General features: G+C 35.0%; 2 protein-coding genes across 2 annotated transcripts; one reads left to right on the plus strand and one right to left on the minus strand.

Annotated features, from left to right (window-relative positions):
* Nucleotides 1–504: 504 nt before the first annotated feature.
* LOC143613728 (uncharacterized) lies at nucleotides 505–3,659 on the plus strand. Its single transcript, XM_077087364.1, has 4 exons — nucleotides 505–743; nucleotides 838–946; nucleotides 2,726–2,869; nucleotides 3,385–3,659. Exons 1-4 carry the CDS (start codon nucleotides 544–546, stop codon nucleotides 3,601–3,603), a joined length of 672 nt encoding a protein of 223 aa, XP_076943479.1. The 5' UTR covers nucleotides 505–543; the 3' UTR covers nucleotides 3,604–3,659.
* Nucleotides 3,660–4,518: 859 nt separating this feature from the next.
* Nucleotides 4,519–6,237, minus strand: LOC143613723 (uncharacterized). Its single transcript, XM_077087361.1, has 3 exons — nucleotides 5,983–6,237; nucleotides 5,121–5,282; nucleotides 4,519–5,015 (listed from the first exon to the last, which is right to left on the minus strand). The coding sequence occupies exons 1-3, from the start codon at nucleotides 6,235–6,237 to the stop codon at nucleotides 4,656–4,658; spliced, it is 777 nt and encodes a 258-aa protein (XP_076943476.1). The 3' UTR covers nucleotides 4,519–4,655.
* Between the last annotated feature and the right edge of the window lie 14,355 nt (nucleotides 6,238–20,592).

The following is a 20,592-nucleotide window of genomic DNA, read 5'->3' on the forward strand; positions in this document are numbered from 1 at the left end:
ATTTAATTTAAATAATAATTGTGATAACATCATCATCATCGTACTCAGTAAATCCCACCAATAGCAGAGCTATGATAGGGTCTTAGGAGGGTAAGATGCAGACAGCCTTACCTCTACCCCGTAGGAATAGAGAGGCTGCTTCCGGTGAGACCCCCGGTTCGAATATTACAATATCACGTTTTCAAATATCACGTTTTCAATCATGTGACAAATTATCAAATATTACATATGATGTTATTTTTGGGGCAGATTATATGTGATTCTTGCTTGTCGATGTAATAATAAAGATTTAATGGGATTGTTTTGCAGGGTATTTAGATAGCCAATGACTTAATATGCAGCTTCTTGTAGATCTTATTGCTGTTGATATAATGCGTTTATGTCCAGTAATTGTTTTGTGTTCTTGAAATCATGCAGGTTTTTTGAATACATGGAAGAAGATATGGAAGATGTGGAGAATGCTGATATGGTTTTTTGAAATCATGCAGGTTTTTTGTTGAGAGCGTGCTTGATTCCATTTTTGATGTGGAGAATGTTGAAGATATGGAAGATGTTGATATGGTTGATGTGGAAGAAGGAGAATTGGTTGGAAACAGTCAAGAAGTCGAGTTGGGACAAAGCAGCAGCAAAGACGGTGATGCTGTAGCTCAAGAACCTCAAACTAAAAACCGGAAACGTAAGAATAAGAAGAAAAATAAGAAAAAGAAAGGTGGTTCAGGGGCTAATGTCACAGACATTAACAGGTATTTTACTTCCCGTATTTAGCATCCTTGATTGCGAAACTAAGCATTATACTTCAACTTTTAAGGTTTTAATCACTTGTGTGTTATTTTGCAGATTTGTTTTTGACACGTGTAGGCGGTTGAAAGAAAGGAAGTCTTACCGGCTTATCTGGACTGCAGTGGGTTGTCTAGGCGTGCCTGCTTTGAGTGATCTAGTGAAAGAGGTATTTTATATTTAATTTTTTATTGGAAAATTATAATGAATATACTGTTAATTGTTTTAGCATCATCTACTAAGAAGGAAAGAGTAGAATGCATCTAACATGAATTTCTACACCGAAGCAATGGAGTCTGTGCTTTATTTTACCGAATTAACCAATCTTATCGTTTATTAGCGTAGGACTAATGTAAAATATTTGTGTACATGATTAGAAAACATGTGTTTCCTAGTATTTGTTACTGGCTGAAGGTTAACTATTGATTCCAACTTCCAACTAGAGGTGGTGGGTTAACCATGGGTAACGAGTCTAAAGCTGGGCTCGTTTCTTTAGAAAAGTAGGATTCTTACACGTGGGAATATGTTACACTTTTTTTGTATATGATTTCTAAAAGGCACAAATCACACAATTTTAAATAGAAAATTTTGAGAACTGGGAATTGAGGGAGTGTTGTCTGAGAGAAAGAATCAAATGCGAATCGGATGTAGTTGAACCCTGAAAAACTTGGGGGTCTCTTAATGATGGGGCCCTCAAGCTTCAACTTATTTTCTTGTACAGCCGAGCCGCCCTTACAGATCAAATGGAATTTCTATTGGGTTAAACTGCAAACACCTTTTTTGTCCAGTTAAATAAGTACTAAATAACTAATGTGCTAATTATAGTTGCGAAAACAATATCATTTTAGTAGTAATCTAAATCTTCAAAGAATCTGTACATGAGGTTGTGTGCTTAAATATGTATCTTTGGTGACTCTTAGCCGGCTTGACCCTTTTTTCTTTTTAGCTTTTTTTGATTTGACCCTTTAGTTAAACACAACCCAAAATGCCTCATCATAAGACATTGCCACATCTAGTTGCAAGCATATTGCGTGATTAAATGTGGCTCATTAAATTGAGGCTTGAAGATAGTAGTGCGTTGGTACCAAAACAATACTTTTTCTAGAGTAGTTGTTTTAGATTCTAGGGTCTTTTCTTTTGTGAGTCTGTAACTTTTTGCACAATATAGCCTATGGTATATTGGGAAACAAGACAAATGGTCAGTTATTGTTGCGGTTGAAGGTGAGAGGAACAGCCCTAATGGTCAATACTTTTGTTTTTTAGTGTCTGATGCTCAATATTGTTTTCTTAAAATCGCAGATTTGTCTTCCCGGAGCCATTTTATCAATGTCAATCTGGATTCTTGAGCTCACATTTCTTCTGGATGTGTATTACTTCATAATTTCCTATTGCAGTTTCATCACTTGGTATGAACACAGAAACATTTATAATTCCCTGCAATAACACGAATTGGACCCCAATTAAAAGAAACAATCATAATCCATTAATCCAATCCCACACATGAATATAATTAAAACTTGTTGCACTCTTTAGAAGTATTTGTGTTTCATTAAATTTAATTTCTCTGTGTTTATTATATCTTGATGAAATTGCTTACCTGATTGTTCAATGCTTATTTTGGCTTTGTATCTTGGATTGTGATAGGGTTTGATATGCTATAGATTGAATGTAGAGAAGATATTAGGGGTAAAAAGGAAGAATGATTGTATTAATGAAAATGTAAAGAAAGATTACAAGAGATTCCCGGGCCTAGCCCTCTCGCTGCATACGCAGGAGCCATGGTACTACCATCTTAAACCTAAAACATACTCTCTCCTCCCTATTAGCTATTAATCCCGATTTAGAAATATTAGTTGCACTTAACCCTCCCAAAATAGACAAATGTTATTTAGACTTTTCTAGAGCATGATTCCTATCAGATTGCTTGATGATTATGAAATGGTCACAGGTGGATGCAATTCAAGCTTGTGGCGGTCAGAAAACTGCTGATGGAAGCCGTTTAAAATGTGGCGGTGGGATTTTATGGAACATTTTGAAATCTCGCGATCCAAATGTTTTCAAGGAGATTATGAAAAAGGGAAAGGAATTTGAGGTAAGTTGATAGTTTATCTTTTACACATTGGCCAACATTGCACCGGTTTTTGATTGTCACATTCCCCTGATTCTGAATTTAAATTACAGTTGATGATTAAAATTGATATATTGGTTAATTATTGTATATATGTGTGAACCCTCGGGTGGGCAAAAGTGAAATTGCACTAATTTTGACGTTATTTTACTAATCTCGTGAAAATAACGTTAAAAGTGGCGGAAGGTTAATCAGGCATCATGTGGTGGCGCTGATAGCCGAAAGACAAGGGTACACGCACCAATCGGCCGATGTCCCGGTGGTTGAGTGTTATGTGCCTTATGTCCAAGGCTTGATGCAAAACTACTATCGAGCCGGGGGTCTCACCGGAAGCAGCCTCTCTATTCCTTCGGGGTAGAGGTAAGGGTGTCTACATCTTACCCTCCTCAGACCCTACCATAGCTTTGCTATCGGTGGGATTTACTGAGTACGATGATGATGATGATGATGATGATGATGGTTAATTATTGTATTTGCAGAAGCAGTTTAAACAGCCAGATTTGAGAAGAGCATCAAACCAGAACAAACAGACATGTTTAAAAGCAGGTGGTGATGCCGTAGAGGCCGAGGCTGGAGTGCAAAAAGATGTAACTGAAGAAAGACCTGCTCAGAAACGACCTGTTAATGAAAGAATCCGTGTGCCTGTGCTGTTTCCTATGATGATTTGGTTCAAATCGAGGACCCAAAAGATGACGTGATTAAAGAGCCAGTGAGTTGACTCAGTCGAGGTGTTGAAGGTTTTTCTGGTTCTGGCAAAGGAAGTTTTGTGATGTTTTTGTTTCTAAATTTGCTTAATTTTACGGTTGGCAACTTTTATTATTCTCAATATAGTTTTTTTTTGTTTTTCAGTTTAGTTTTAACTACACACTAAAATAGATAATGAAAGAGAACTTGGAATGACAGTTTTCAGGTTAATGTTATTAGTTCGATAAGGACGTTCCCTTTGTCTAATGCCTTTGAAACATGAAGATTTGTTATCATGTGATTCATATTTTCGTATTTGTTATTCCTTTATTTTTGCTTCCTTTAATCTTGACAGCTTCATAACAATCAACACATTTCAAATTATCCTTTTCTTTAATGCAGCTTACATAAAAATGATTTTTCATTGGCACTCCTTCAAAAACCCTTCAGGCATTTCATTGAACACCATAGGGCATACTCTACCTTTATCTTTCCAGAACACAAAAGATAAAAGAATTTAGATGGTAAACGAACATGCTCACCTTAATGTTTGATGCCATCGTTTGGTTTGAACTCATTGTTTAACTATTTTAGAACCGCAAATCAATCGCATCTAACGTCTAGAACTATAAAAATCAATCTGGTTTTGACACCCAATCTAACATCAAACCTTATCTTAGTAGCTGCCTAGGCGGACAGCAGGTGGTAGGCTCATTTTAAGTTTTGTTTTCTCAAGTAAATTTTTTTTCCTGTTCACATGCACGGAGTATAGTCATATTTATTCTTGACTACATAAAAGTAGCATAATCATATTAACTATTAAAAAAATTGAAATGAACAAACATTTTAATGTAACATGTTTTAACCCGTTATCCAACCAACCAGCTGACCCGTGTTACCACCTCTAGTGAACATCATTGCTAACAATGACAAAACAAAGAGACTGGATACAAGAACCCAAACCCACAAAACAACACGAGAGCCGTTATTGTTTACAAGTACCCAACATTACATCATAAAACAACCAACAAAACAAGAATCCTTACATTATTGTATACAAACAAAGTCACTGACTTGACACAGGAACGCATTCTTGATCAGCTGGGGCCGGATCCACCGCAATCGGCTTCTTTGTAAGCGATTTGGGAATATCAATATCATCTTGAACACACCTTTGTTGAGGGTGCGATAAAAGCAGACACATGTGTCTAAAAAGGACACGTGTCAAACCCTGACCGCTTTCAAATATGTATGCCTCGTATTCACTCACCTGCTCAAGAGCATCCACTAGACCATCATACACCTTCTGCGGACAGTTATCGGGCCCTGGCTTATCGTGCAGGTAAATCACATCTAATGTGAAAAGCTTTTGGGTTGCAGGCCATTGGTGATGTGGCGCTACGGATGATCTGCAATATAGTAGGATCTGGGACCCGCAAGTAATATGAAATACGTAACACTGGTATTAACTATTAAGTGATTGATTTCAAGAATACCACAATAAAACACAAAGATTAATCGTATTACTCACCACTCTTAGTATACGGTTTTGTGCACGGGATTTTTTAGCTTCATGATTTGCAACTCTGAAAAGATGTGTGAGATCAGCATGACCAGCAGGAGTAGAATCAACGGTGATGCCTCGAAATGCAGCAATTGCGGAATCAGCGTCACTGGTAAACTCCTTCTTAAGCTAAAAATACAAACGAGAAAACACAAAGGATTTAAACTTGTGATTTATTCTTATTGGCGTTTAAAAAACTGTCAAACTGTAATCCAAGAGCATGTAAATGATACAACAAATTCATCATTTTAATTTTGTTTAGTTTTGTTCTTTCACAGTTTGTGTGTTTTATCTTGATTATTAGGGCTGTAAATGAACTGAACGTCCGAAAAAACCATTCGTGAACCGTTCGGCGGGAAGTTCGTTATGTCCATTCGTTTAATAAACTAACGAACGAACGTAAACAAAGAATTCCGTTCGGTAAGCTTAACGAATGAACATGAACAGAGGCTGGGTTCGTTCAATTGTGTTCGTCGAAGTTCCTCTGTTAATGTTCGCTTATGTTCGTCCAGATGCGTTCGTTTATATGTTTGATTATTCGAATTTTACTATTACTATTTTTAGTTATTAGTTTCTTAATTAATTAATTTATTTTTATTCCCTATTGCTGTTTTGCTGCAACTTTGTTTATGATTACTATGTTATGTTTTTTTGAATGTTATTTGGTGTATTTCCGGGCTTTTGGCTGATTTTGTGTTGTTAAGTGATTATTATTATTATTATTATTATTGTTGGAGAAAGGTAAATTAGGATTTTGTCAATCAATGACCTAATTATTATTATTATTATTCGGAAATAGAAAAGAAAAGAAAAGAAAAGAATGAATTACCCAGAAAGGGGAGTTGCCGAGGGCAAAAAAGGCGAAGCGATGATCAGGGTTAATGGCAAGCTTGGCATTGATGAAGAGGAGAATGGCTTGCTTGATGGACTCCAACCGGGTGAAAGGCCTACCACTGACACTGGTGTTCTTCATCTCAACGAGGGATTCAGGATCCACATCGATACAGAAGACGATGTCTTCGTTCGCCAATCGCCTCGCTGGGAGGCTGTACGCCCTCGACCTTTGCCCTTCTCTTCCCTCCATCTGCACTGCACTGCACTGCAGCAAATAAATGGGGAAATTAAATAATAACAAACTCCCTTGCTTTTTTTCTTTACAGACAATAATGCTTTTTTTCAACAAGCAACCAGTTGGCACGATTGTGTAGACCTCTAGGACCCCGGGTTTGTTGTTAAACAGGCAATATTGAATGCAGGATCGCTAAGCACGAGAAAACATGTGTTGAGAATCAGCACGTCTTCGTTTCTTTTGCTTTTGATGCATTTGGGTTCCTTGCCCTCGAAGCTGTTATGCTTCTGAAAGACGACGGGTCGTGCAAAATAACTTATCGACGTCGAAGAACTATAACTTTGTTTTCAGTGGAACCGATTTTGCCATTCAAAAGGAGGTGGTGACACAACTTGTTACCCGCTTACTTGTCTCTATGTTGTGGTTGAATCATTTTATTCAGTTTGAATGAATTATATATCAATGGATTTATGGTGAAAAAATTTCTTGTCCTTGAACACATTATATTCTTCCTTAAATTATTTTTTAATCAACTAATAAAAATCAATAATACGAAAAAAGAAATATAAAGTCAAATTAAAAAAAAACATCTATCTGCCTATCTATCTATACTAATAAAGGAAAATAATTCTGGACACATGGTATTTTAAAATTAATTCTCACTATCAAATTCCCACCCAAATCACTTCCCTTCTATTGATGGAAAAGAAAAATAAAATATCATCATCATCATCATTATCATCGTACTCAGTATATCACATCAATAGCAAAGCTATGGTAGGGTCTGAGGAGGGTAAGATGTAGACAACCTTACCTCTACCCCGTAGGAATAGAGAGGCTGCTTCCTGTGAGACCCCCGGCTCGATAGTAGTTTCGTATCAAGCCTTGGACTAAGGCACATAACACTCAATCACCGAAACCCCCGCCGATTGGTGCATGTATCCTTGTCTTTCGAGTATCAACGCCACCACATGATGCTTGATTTATCTTCCGCCACTTTTAACGTTATTTTCACGAGATTAGTAAAATAACGTTAAAATATATTGGTTCTAAATATAGTATTGATTCTAAATTAAACCTACCATATTAATTGGTCAATCTCCATTGATTGAATTATTAATGCTATAAATCATATTGTAAACATACTTAATATAAAAAAAATATTAACATTAACATATATAACAATTAAGTGTCCTAAAGATATTTTCTTTAAAATTAAAATGTATATTGAAGAAAACTATAATAATTTTGTTTACTTGTTACAAATATTCAATGTTTAATAACTCTTAAAAATCGTAGGCAAAATTTTCATTTTTTATATTTAGTATAAGACTATTATAACAGTTGAATAATAGTGTATTTATAAGGGCATCATGAAAGCTATTCAAAAAGGAAAATTCGGTGCCTTTTTTGGTTTATAGTTTAAGGTTTAGGGTATGGAGTGAAAACATTTATAAGAAAGACTTTAACTACATCTTTCAGATCTAAAGTCTAAAGGCCTCATTGTTTTTAAATGTTGCTTTCAGTAGCATTGCTTCATTATTGTAAATCGATGGTAGAACAACTCATTCTCGATTTAAAATTAAAATACATTTGATGATATAAAGCGACTATATCAGAAAAACATTTTTTACATAATATAAAGTGACTTAATTATCTTTTATTTTATTTTTATCAAATTTATCATTGTAATTTATACATTAATTTATACCGTGTAAGGCAATGGTTTATAAAGCTAGTAAACTAATATAAAAATCTAAAATAATTAAAAAAAAAGATATAAAAATTACTAGTCATCTACATTGAGTATTGAGTATGTGTGTTTGTAATATGTTTCATCACTTTCATGAAATCCGAATATTTGTATATTAAGCGTGGACAAAGTATGTCTCAAAATTGTTTTCTTAAACCGAAAGGTTTAATGACTTAACTAGGTTATTGACCGTGTACAATACGGGCATAAATATAGAAATCGTCAAGTGAACAAATATAGAATTTCAAACGACGAGATATTTTTAATATATTTTGAGACAGCAACATGATTTATAATATATCGCAATTATATTATACAGAAAGAAAATTCATACGGAAAGAAAATGCTGATAGAGATAAACTTAAAAAAATGACGTTACGCATTAAAATGTTTACAAACAAAATTTAAAATTTTAAAGCATAATCGTCATAACTTTAGCAGTACCAGCTTGAGGGTGGTGCAACCCGGACAACCGGTCGGGGCACTTACTTTTCAGGGGCATAACATTTTATATATATTAAAATTTTTTTATAGAATATAAATAAATCTTAATCCCCTTGTTATATATTGGGCCCACTTTTGTGTTCTCATAATCCATTTATGGTATTGGGCCCAAACTAGTTAAAGTAAATAAATAAAAAAGAAGTTTTTTAGTCACGATGACATCCATAGAAAGAAGTTTTTCAAATTGAAGTTATTAAAATCTTATTTACGATCCACAATGCTCAAGAAAGACATAATTGATTGGCAACGATAGCTATCGAGAGCGAAATCTTAGATAATATAAACTGTGAAGAGGCGATCAAACAATTTGCTGTTAAGAATGTTAGGAGAGCTTCACGAATCATCGGTTAGCCGTTAGCTATTATTGTATTTGAGTTTATTTCTATTTTTATTGTTATAACGTTAATGTCGGTTAAAAAAATTATCTTATATATTTCGTTACTCGTTAGGACCTATGGGCCTTTTTTATTTGTTCGGCCTAGATATTTGAATTCTCATAGACGACCCTGAACTTTAAAACCCGTATAATACACGGGATAATCTAGATAATCTCCTGTTATAATAAAACAAAGTTTTTATAGAAAGGTGTCAACCACCCTTTTATATTCACATTCTCTTGTGCTCACACGTGGCATATACTTCTCCTTCAAGTATTTGACAGGTATGTTTTGAGAATAGGAGTTACCGGACGGTTTTCTCCCCATCATAATTCAAGCTTCCATCATTCATACTCGCGTTCACTCTCCCGAACAATTAAACACCGAATGTGTGTTTTTATCGCTGCTGTCTTCTTCCTCTTCTCGGGTGATTTTTGGAGTTTTAAAACATAATAAGTGCACAATTTGGATTCTGATTATCCACGATCAAGGCATGATTTTGGATTTACTTTTTTTTTTTTTTGTAATTTTTCTCACATTTTTAAGGCGTTTTTTTTTAATTTATGGTTATTATAATTATGTTCTCCATGATTTTGGATTCATCCCATTTCTGTTTCAATTGAATATACATCTGATTCGAATTCTCTTTCCCCAATTTTGATAATTAGGGTTCATAATCAGGGTTTTTATTGAAACTATTTATGTGCTATCTATGTTTAATTGATTTTCATTTGTAGGTGCATTCCCTTCAAGTTTTGGTAATTGCAAATCTTGATAAGATTGTGGAGGTGCTGATGATTAACTTTACATGTGGACCTGGTTTTTTGTACCCAAATGTACCATTTTTATTTTTTCTAATTTATCGTTGGAAATATACACATGCTATATGAATCTAGATAAATCTGTGTGATGTTAAGCAATGTTTGTTTAGATAATCCCAAATACTTTCAGAACAGCTAATTGTTGTATTACAGTCAAGAATGGAGATAAGATGGAATTCAACAGTATCTTGGAAGCAATTAAGGTTCTTTTGTATAAAGAATCTTTAATAGAAATTATATAGTTTGGTTTGATATTGATTACGGTTATGATTATTGTAGGCCAACTTTAATGATAAGTATGATGGATACAGAAAGAAGTGGTATGAGAGAGTTCTTGCAAAGGAGGCTGCTCAGAGGTTCACATAGAGCTTTACATTATCCATAATCCACATTTTGCAGCTAAGTAATCTCTTTAAAACCTCTTTTGATTCTTTTAAAGTTGTAGAAGGCAAGATGCATGTGTTTAGTTACATGTTGCTTGATTATGTCACACACTTGGTTTATTTAGTTTTGGTCAGTTATAATAGCAAGAACATCATCTTTTCTTTTGTGGTTCTTTATTTTTCATGCTTTTTTTTTGCCTGAAATTGTGGTCGAAAATCAACGGTGATATATGACCATAAAAGCCAGCTTAGCCGATTCTCCATGGTATAGAGTTGCCAACATTATGTCAAACATGGTACTTTTGTGCTCCAAATTTGTGACAACTTTCTGAATCTTTTTTCTCTTCGAAGTGGCCAATAACATTCAATTCTACTGATTATAAAGGGTAATGGTCACCATATTCCAACTGTTTGATAAAAGGGCAGGTATGATGCATATTCGGGTTTAACATCATTTCAAATATTTTTTTTTAGCAATTTGGCGCAGTATCAATATTCTACAACCTGGACTATTGTTTATTTGCCATTGTTAACCATGTGGTGTAGTGGTTAGTGGCTTTTTTTTATGTGGATTGCGTATGTTTGAATCCTCCTCATTTCGGTTTTGTGTCCCTTATCGTACAATTTAACATATTTTTTTTATCAACTTTGGTGCCCTTCTTTTTTCCTAAATATGGATCAGTAGTTGCAAGTATGGTAACAATTTCCAAGCAGCTCTATTAATTTTTTTAATAATACAAGTGTTGAATTAATCTATATGTATGTGAAAACTGTTTTTATTAAGATGTAAAGTAGACTTACAGTGTTAACGACATTTTGGGGTCCAAAAAGATTCAAATTTTTGTTTATGCGAATCCTGATATTGACTTTGGTAGTTGGTCAAACTTACTGATACTAACATACTTGAGTAAGGTATGGTATGTGTCTATTGATCTAAATCTTTGCATGAAAAAGAGTTGGAAAATGAAAAAGAATATGTAAATGATACAAATTTTGCTTGTAAAATGATTTAAGGTAATTGGTTTTGGGTATATATCAACCTGAAAAACCTAATTTTTTTTTCTATCTGCAGGTTAAAGTGAAGCCTTTATCTCACCTAATAAGGCCGCCGTCTGTCAAGCATAACCCAATTCTCATTTCTGGTATGTATGCATTAATTTTTGTTGGATTCATCATGTAAGGTGTAATTTTGATATGCCAAAGAATTACAAGTTTTATTATTATTTTTTTAATTTTAAAGTTAAAATCACCTGTTGACCTGCTTGCCCGTATTCAGTAGCTACATTTGTTCAGATTCATGGATTTTTTTGTTAATTATTGTACAGTAAATTAAATATTTTGTGTTTATATCATAATATTACTTCAAAATTTATCCTATTTTTATTTTTGACGGTATCATGGAGTCTCTAATTTTGGGTGGTGTTCTTTTTCCTTATAAATGGGTCAATTTGGGTAATATTCATCTTTTCGTATGGGCCAAATAGGTAAAAGTCACTCAAAAGTGTTTTGACCGTTTGTACTACGGAAATCATCTTTGAAATATCAATAAATTATGTGAGTAGTTATGCAAATTGTTTTAATGTTGCTTCTATATGAACCATATGGATATATGTATATTATGTTTCCTAGGTAAGCAGAACTGAGGAATGCAAAGATGATGTATATATTCATTTGTTGTATAGACTTTGCATCATGAATTGGAGTTATAATTGGCCATACTTTTAAGTCTTAGAATGTTTATTGTTTAGAAATAATAAGACTTACATGTCAAGTGAAACTAATATGTAATTATTGAAAAATTGTTAAATATAATTTATATTGATTTATTATAGTTATAAATTATTCTTAATTCCAAAATGTTTGATAACCATCCCCGTGTAGTACACGGGTTATAACCTAGTAATACAATATAAGAAAAATGGATTAAATATGTACTATCTATATTTTTGTTAAAACTAATTATTCTATTAAATATGTTTTGAGAAAACCTGAAATGTCTAGTAGGATGGCTAAATGGTCTATTAAATTAAGTGCTTATGATCTTGTATATGAGCCTAGAACAACAATTAAATCCCAAGCTTTAGCTGACTTTATGGTTGATTTTAGTAAGGATGTCTAGTAGAAAGCTGACTGGGAAGTGCAACAACTAGACCATGATAAGGATAAATAGATATTATTTACTGATGGGGCCTCAAATGTCAGGGGGGCAGGCTTAGGAATCATACTGAAATCGTCACAAGGGGACATAATACCCTAGGCAATCAGATGTGATTTTCAAGCCACCAACAATGAAGTTGAGTATGAAGCTTTAATTGTTGGCCTTCAATCAAGGATTTAGAAATAAAAAATATTCATGTATTTGTGGATTTCTTATTGCTTGCTAACCACTTCAGTGGCTCTTATGTTGTTAGAAGTGAACAACTAACCAAATATCTCCAAATAGTAAAAAAGCTTGCAGAAAAACCAGATTCTTTTGTTATTGAACAGGTACCTAGAGAAGAAAATGCTGAGGCACATGCTTTGGAAAATCTTGGATCTACCTTCAGGATCCTGACGGAGTACATATCCTGAACCCAGTCACATATATGCCATCACTAGATGAAAAGTGTTTTGGGTAAAAATTAACGAGAGTAATTTTGTAACCAAATTAGTAAGTGAGGTTTAGGTGCTTGATAGAAATGAACGTAAATGCAATGACACAAGGATTTGTTGCGAGGAAAAACCTGTTATCCTGAGGATAACAAGAAAAAAACCCCGGACGGTGAAAACTATCACCACCAGTTTATTAATAATCGAAAAAGGTTACAAATGTTTGGAGCTTTCTTCTCTAGATCATGTTTACAAAGTAACGCTATAGTCAGAGTGTAAGTTGTGTGTCCTATATGATCTAAATAGCTCATATTTATAGTTACAAGAAGGATCAATAGATAATAACTAGCGATAAAGAGTATTAATTGTTCTGGTTATGATCTTGGAGTGGTTATGGCTTGCACATCATTGTTATAAACGAGTTGTAACTCCCTCCAACGTATATAATCTTTAATGTTTTATTAATTGTTGACCGTTTCTTGTCGTTTGGAGGATACCGCATCCTGAAGTTATCCTGAATATACCGCATTTCAGGATACCAAAATCCCATGTATAACAGTTGCTTAGTGTTTCGAATCTTTAGGAGATCATGTGAAGTTGTATGACCTGATAAACATCAAAGAAAGGCGGTTGAACTGTTAGTATAACGATATATTAAAGATACCTGTTGCTTAGGAGGATACTGTATTCTGAAGTTATCATGAACATATCCTTTACTTAGGATACTGAAAATCCGAGCCCTATCAAAAAGCAGGACATAAAAGAGAACATTGCTCAAGATCCTCAAGTCAATGAAGTATCTAACATAGAATATGCCGCTCAGGATCCTCAAATTAGTCTATAATCCTGGATCCAACCTATCAAGAGATATTTTTAACACAATGAAATTCCTAAGGATGAAAATGATATGATCTAAAATATACATATTTTTATATAAATTTTTGCTACGCTTTTAAATACTGAGCTAGGTTTTTGTTCCATCTAACTCTTAGTTGGATCATATTAAAATTTTAAAGGTCTCAAATGTTAACAAGCTAAAATGAGGTTTTTTTTATTGAATATGAGACAATGAGGTAAGACAAATTATATTTACTATTTTGAGACCAACGATTTTTTTTATGCTCAACATAATTTATTATGATTATTAATAAAGTTTGTTTAAAGTTGTGCAATCTATATTAATTTGTATGAATATTAAATTTAATCTTAAAATTTAATATTAAATCACAATTGCTGGTCTGTTGTGAACACAGGGGACGCCACAATTCACAAAGTTGAATGCATGGAATTGTTTGAATTACGGCCCATTAAAAAAGGTTTAGAGCCCATATGAATTCACAAAGTTGGATGCACGAAAAATAAGTAGTTGGTTGATCTTGAAAAGAACCCTACGTAGAGATGTTCAAAACGGTTTGGGACTAGGAACCGGAACCGGTTCCTATATTCAAAACCCCCTTTTAAACCGGTTCCAGGCTCGAACCGGTTAGGGAACCGAACCGGTTCTCCCACCCTCGGACCCCTAACCTATCTAACCGGTTCTTACCGGTTCCTAAACCGGTTCCTACACTGTAACCGGTTCCAACCGGTTACAGTGTAAATTTTTTTTTTTTCGTTTTTCGTTTGTGATTTGGATTCTAAACTACGATTCGTATTTGTATAGCATGAAAAATAAACAAAACAATTAACATAAAATTCATTTTATTTACTTTAAGAAGTTCAAAAAAAAAAGGTTACATGTTTTAAAATCTTTAAAAACAAACTAACAAAACATTAAACTTATAAATATAAAGTTGTGACATATTATTTCTAGAAAAGCCTTCTTGTTCGTCGTAATTATTGAGCGGCGACTTCTTCCTCGGAATTACTTGTAGAAATGCCTTCTTGTTCGTCGTGCACTCGAACATCAAGTGGTGTTTCATCTTCGAGAGTGGTTACGTGTTGAATACGATCGATTGAGTCCAAGTGATCCTTTAAGCAAATGCACATCTCCACCGACTCCGAATTTAGTCTTGTTCTTCTCACCGATATTACCCTGCCACTAAGAGAAAAAGCGGATTCCGAAGCTACCGTAGAAGCTTGGACGGTTAGTAAATCACGGGCCATGGTGGCAAGAATCGGAAACTCGGTTTCCTTTACCTTCCACCAAGCCAAAACATCAAAAGTGCCATATTCCTCTTCGGATAAACCGGTAGAGTAATCATTTGAACTATACCTTCCTAGTTCGCTTGAAGGGGTGTTACCCCTTTGTTTTGTAGCCGTTACGTTGCGAACGGTGTTCATAAGGCTAATCATGGGATCTCGTACTCTAGTAGCACTTGAACTTGATGAAGACCCCCTCGGCATAAGCATGTGTATGTTTGACCCATATTTATTTAAATAAAAGTCATACATAAATTTAAAATTCAAGTTAAAATAATTTTTTGCCTCTGTTAAAAAGTTTGGGTCAATTTCATGCATATCTAAGGCTGAAAAAATTTCGTCTATCACACATTCAACCCCCGTAACATTTAACATTGGGTTTAAAGCGGCGGCGCAAGTAAAAACCGGTGGCAATTCAAGAAAGTATTTTTTTAATTTAAACTTCATTGGTAATATGATGTTTGAAAACATTGGACTTTTATTTTCAAATTCTTTAAGATTGTTAACCATTAAAAATAACTCCGAAAGAACCAAGGGACTTGTCGGATAATACGTTCCCGATAGTTTCGTAGTTGTTGTTTTAAAAACTTCAAGAAAAGTCGAAAGTCATTGATAATTTCCCATTTCTCATTTGAAAAGGGGATTGCCAAATCATTCTCGGCAAGACTAGAATGAAATATTTGTAAAGTTTCTCTTTGTTCCAAAGCACTTTGAAACATTATGCAAGTGGAATTTCATCGATGAGGTACATCCCAATTAGCTCCCAAAGCTTTTCTTCCCGTATCTTTACAAAATTTTCTATAATCCATTTGTCTTTTTTTACTTTTCTTAAAAACTTCATGTATCATTAGTCTAAAATCGTTTATAACCGATGTAACCTCATCCGAAGCAAGTCCGTCTTGCACGATTAAATTAATGATATGTGCAACACACCTTGAGTGAAAAAATACACCATTGCAAATCGGCGTATATTTTAATTTTAATTTATCAACCGCCGATATATTATTCGACGCGTTATCAAATGCCATTGAAAATATTTTATTTTCTAGTTTATAAGTTTTTATAACATAATCTAAAATTTCAAACAAATTATCTCCCGTATGTGGATACTCAAAGAGTTCGAAAGCAATGGTGTGTTTCATCATTTCCCACGATGACGGGTCTACCCAATGAGCGGTGACACAAAGATAAGATTCGGGTAGACCATGTGGAGCCGACCAAACATCACTAGTTAAGTTTATTCCCGTATTTATATTTTCAAAATATGCAATCAGTACCTCTTTGGCCTTCTTCCACAATTTTAAACAATAACGTTTAAGAGTATGACGACTTACGTGAGTGTATTGTGGTTGAAGCGTATCTCGAATCATGGCGGTTAAGCGAGGGTTGTCGAAGTGGCTAAACGGCAAAGCTTCTTGAATCACAAACTTCGCCATACGATCTTGAACTCGATCAATTTGGTATGTAAATATTCCGCCTTCACTATCCATTTGCGTTTGTTGCGAATCGACGTTCTTTTTCAACGCCTTGCAATACGGTTTTTCGATGTGTTTCTTCAAATTTGAATTCGAAAGTGGGTTTAAATAAACCCCACAAAACTTGCACCGAGCCTTCAATGAATGGTCACTCAATTCAACCAAATCCCAATTGCACCAAATCTCTTGATTACGATTATGAGGTACAATACGAACGAAACTTGGTTCGGCGTTGGAACCTTGACCAACCGATGATTGTGAGGCAGCCATAACAACAAATATGAATATAGAAGAAGAGAAAACAAGAGATTAGAGAACTCAAAACGTTGTAATAGCGTTTTTTTGTATTTTTTTGCGTTCGGGTTTGCATTTTGAGTGTTGTGATGAACCCATGACACCAAATACCTATTTATACTAGTAGTGGGGTGCTTGGGGGAGCAAAAAACGGCTATTTTTGACCCCAACGGTCAAAAAACGGCCAAAAAAACGATTTCCAACGGCTTAATCGATCCAACGGCTAGAACCGGTTCCTAACCGGTTCCGGATAGAACCGGTTCCTAACCGGTTCCGGTTCCTACCCGCCCCCACTCAGAATTGCAAGAACCGGTCACGGATCATCGGGTTGAATCAGATAGGGTCCGGTTCCTACCAAAAACGGGTAGGAACCGGTTCGGTTCCGGTTCGGGTCCACCGGTTCGGTTCCAGGAACCGGTTTTTTTGATCAACTCTAACCCTACGGAGGAATTAATTAGAGATTGACATAGGTGTGCCCCTGATCGGACGAATATAAAAAGAAGGGCAACCATAAAAAAAAGAGAAGAGCATCTTGGTTTGACCAGAGAGCGTTGAGTTCGACACCTACTCATCCAAACATCATTATTATCCGGTCTGATTTTACTGTCTTCTTTATGAATTCAGTTTTTGAACCTTATTTATTTGTTTCGCTGTTGAGTATGGTTGTTGGCTAAACCCCTAAACTGCCTAGGCTTTATGATGAACTTTTGTTGACATTGGATTTTTAGTTTGGATTATTCGTTTTTTTGTTATGGTTTATGATTAAGTAAAAGGTTTATTGTTATTCATTCGATGCATATGTGTGCTTAGGATTGTTTGGTGAATTTTATTGTTTCACAGTTTCCTTGGTTATTGTTTCATATGATAGAATTCTGTTAGGTCATCTACTGTGTGTTTTTGAATAGTTTATAGTTGATTTGCAATAAATCCGTAGGAACAATATTAATAAATCAAATAGACCTAAGTGTGCCGCTAATCTAAATAGCTGAGAGGTGGTAGATTATATGATAAGTCTTGGTTGTTTAAGATTGCTAGATTTAGTTCTTCGTAAGGAGTCCGTCTAGGTTTGATTTTTCAGCCTTGTTTATCTAATCGAGTGAATACTTTAAACTACCTTTGAATTCCGCGCTGTAAAGTAGGATATCTTATAGAGGTACTTATCATAAAATAATTAGCGACCTTAAGCGAGTCTAATGAAGCTGGTGTTTTTAAGAACTTAATAGAAATCCAGAGGTGTCTTCTTGAGAAGGGTCAGGGGTCCTGTTCGGGTTTTCTTTAAGTAACGATTTTATGATCCCAGTTCCATAACATGCATTTTCCAACTAATTGACAATTGATACATTAGGGATTCTAGCCTAGGTGGTTGCTCATCATCATCTGAATTAAGTCAAAGTTCTAAGTTTAGTCGTCTTTAGTTTTATTAATTAGTTTATTAGTAAAACCCCCTCAAAATAATAATAAATAAATAGTCGTGTTTGTAGTTGAGTCTAATTTAGCTAGTTTACGTAATTTAAAGAGTCTCGTGGATTCGATATCTGGACTTACTTAGCTGTACTAGAGTCGACTGGTTCACTTGCCGGTTAGTAGTTTTAGTTAAGTTAAGAGTCTAGAATTTATTACCTAGTATCTAGATTAGCGTGTTTTTATATAACTACTTTTAGCACAATAGAAAATCCTAGAGCCTTTCGTATGAAGGTATCCAGGTTCATTATCTTAAATGGCATTCTCTACAAAAAGTCTCTCGCGGGTCCATACTTGAGATGCTTGGAGGATCATGAAGTACAAGAAGTTTTAAAATATATCCATGAAGGTGACTGCTGGAATCACACTGGAGGTCGGCCATTGTTCTCCAAGATCCTTAGGACTGGTTATTATTGGCCAACCATGAGGAAGGATGCGATGATCTATGCTAAAAAATGTGATGCATGCCAAAGATATAGAAACATTCTTCATCAACTACCTAAACCTATCCATCTAATAGTATCTTCATAGCCCTTCATGAAATAGGGGGTGGATATTGTGGGTAAATTACCAATAGCCCCAGGAGGAAAAAGCTTTTATGTTAGCAATGACATACTACTTTTCCAAATGGATTGAAGCAGAAGCATTTACCCAATTTTAAAAACAAGAAGTGATATCTTTCATCAAAAGAAATATCCTGACACGCTTCGGAATCCCGGCCGAGATCATTTGTGATAACGGGTCTCAATTCATTGGCAAAAGAACCACTGACTTTTGTGATGCATGGGGTATCAAGATGATCACTTCCACTCCAGTGCACCTTCAAGCCAATGGACAAGCAAAATCTTCAAACAAGATTATCATCAACAACTTGAAGAGGAAGTTGGGGACAAAGAAAGGGAAATGGGCTGAAGAGCTATCGTTTGTGTTATAGGCAGATCGAACTATATCAAAGAGTACAATCGAGCAAACTCTTTCTCTTTGGTGTTTGGGACCGAAGCGGTGGTTCCAACTGAAATGGTGATCCCTACTACGAGATCCTGCTTCTAGAATCCTGAAACCCACACTCGGGATCTTGCCAATGATCTTGACACAGTGGACGAACTCAGGGATTCCGCAAGGATTCGTATGGTGGCATACTAACAAAGAATCACCAAGTCATATAACAAGAATGTCAGGGTCAGAAGATATCAAGTAGGAGATTTGGTACTAAGAAAGGCATTTTAGAATACAGCGGATCCCAAGGATGGAAAACTAGCACCCAAATGGGAAGGACCATACAAGATAGAAGCTGAAGCTGAAGCGGGAAAGAGAGCATGAATATGCCAAAAACCAAGAACCTGGAATGCTGTTCACCTTAAACTCTACTTCGTGTACGTTAAAATTTTATTTCTAACTCGGTATGGTATGTATTCTAACTTTACTATTTCAATTATTTGAATTCTTATTATTATTTTGAAACCCATTACTGACTTAAGCATCGGAGGGCTGTTATCCGAGCTAACACCCACCCTAAGCAAGGCTCGAGTGTTTTGCAGAATCGGGATCTCGACTAAGAAGTGAATGCATTCCTAGGGATTTGGCCACCTTTCTATGTTTAAGGTTATAATCCCTTCTAAGGTTTAAATGTCTTCACCTTTATAAGAATTGGGTTTAAACAACTCACCAGGAGCGCACGTGTCCACATGTAATGAAAAATTGCAGGACCAGTTCATCTTAATGGTGGCTGACAATTTCGTTATTATTGGTTACGTGGTGGATCCTCAAGTATATTATCAATGGAATAACATGGACATGTTATACAACCGTGGCTTGTCCCGAGTATTTACAAAAGGTTTTGGCATATTTATGTCACTTACGTTTGGCTTGTCCCAAGTATTTACACAAGGTTTTGGCATATTCATGTCACCCATGTTTGGCTTGTCCCAAGAATTTAACACTTACGTGTTAACTTATGATCAGAATCATTTTCAGGATTTTCCTCAGGATCTTTATGATCCAAATCATTTTTGGGATTTTCCCTAGGATCTTTGTGATCAAAATCATCTTCGGTAGTTACTCCAAGATCCTCAGGATCACTTAACCATCTCAATTATTATTTTAATATGGCTTGCAGGATCTCAAAGTTTAATCCAAGATAAAGATTACAACGACTGATTGGAACTTCAAAGATTCTTGGTGTATACAAATTTTAAACCTTAGTCTACCCTTATCAGGTTTGACTACATGTTTACTTTTCCTAAGTGGGTGATGAAATGTTGTTTTCAAACCAATGATTTTACCCAATTAAGAGCTTTTATCAACATAATTTGACATAAAAACAAATAGACGTAAGTAAAGTCTAAAGGTTATCACTATATTAATCAAAAGTGATATCCCTAACTTCGTCTTGGAACCCAGGATCCCTCCATTAGAGATATCAAAAGTTTTCCTAATAAGCTAGGAATAGTTAAGGCTTCATCCTGAAACTCAAGATCCCTCCACCTTAACTATTCATTGTCTTAAAACATAAAATAAAAATTGTTCAAAGAATCACAACCACATAACAGGAAAAGTAAATTATCCATGATTACA

The sequence above is a fragment of the Bidens hawaiensis genome, unplaced genomic scaffold (assembly GCF_021521415.1).
Source record: "Bidens hawaiensis isolate Kalapana, Puna unplaced genomic scaffold, B.hawaiensis_p1.1 tig00038088_1, whole genome shotgun sequence".
Classification (NCBI taxonomy): domain Eukaryota; kingdom Viridiplantae; phylum Streptophyta; class Magnoliopsida; order Asterales; family Asteraceae; genus Bidens; species Bidens hawaiensis.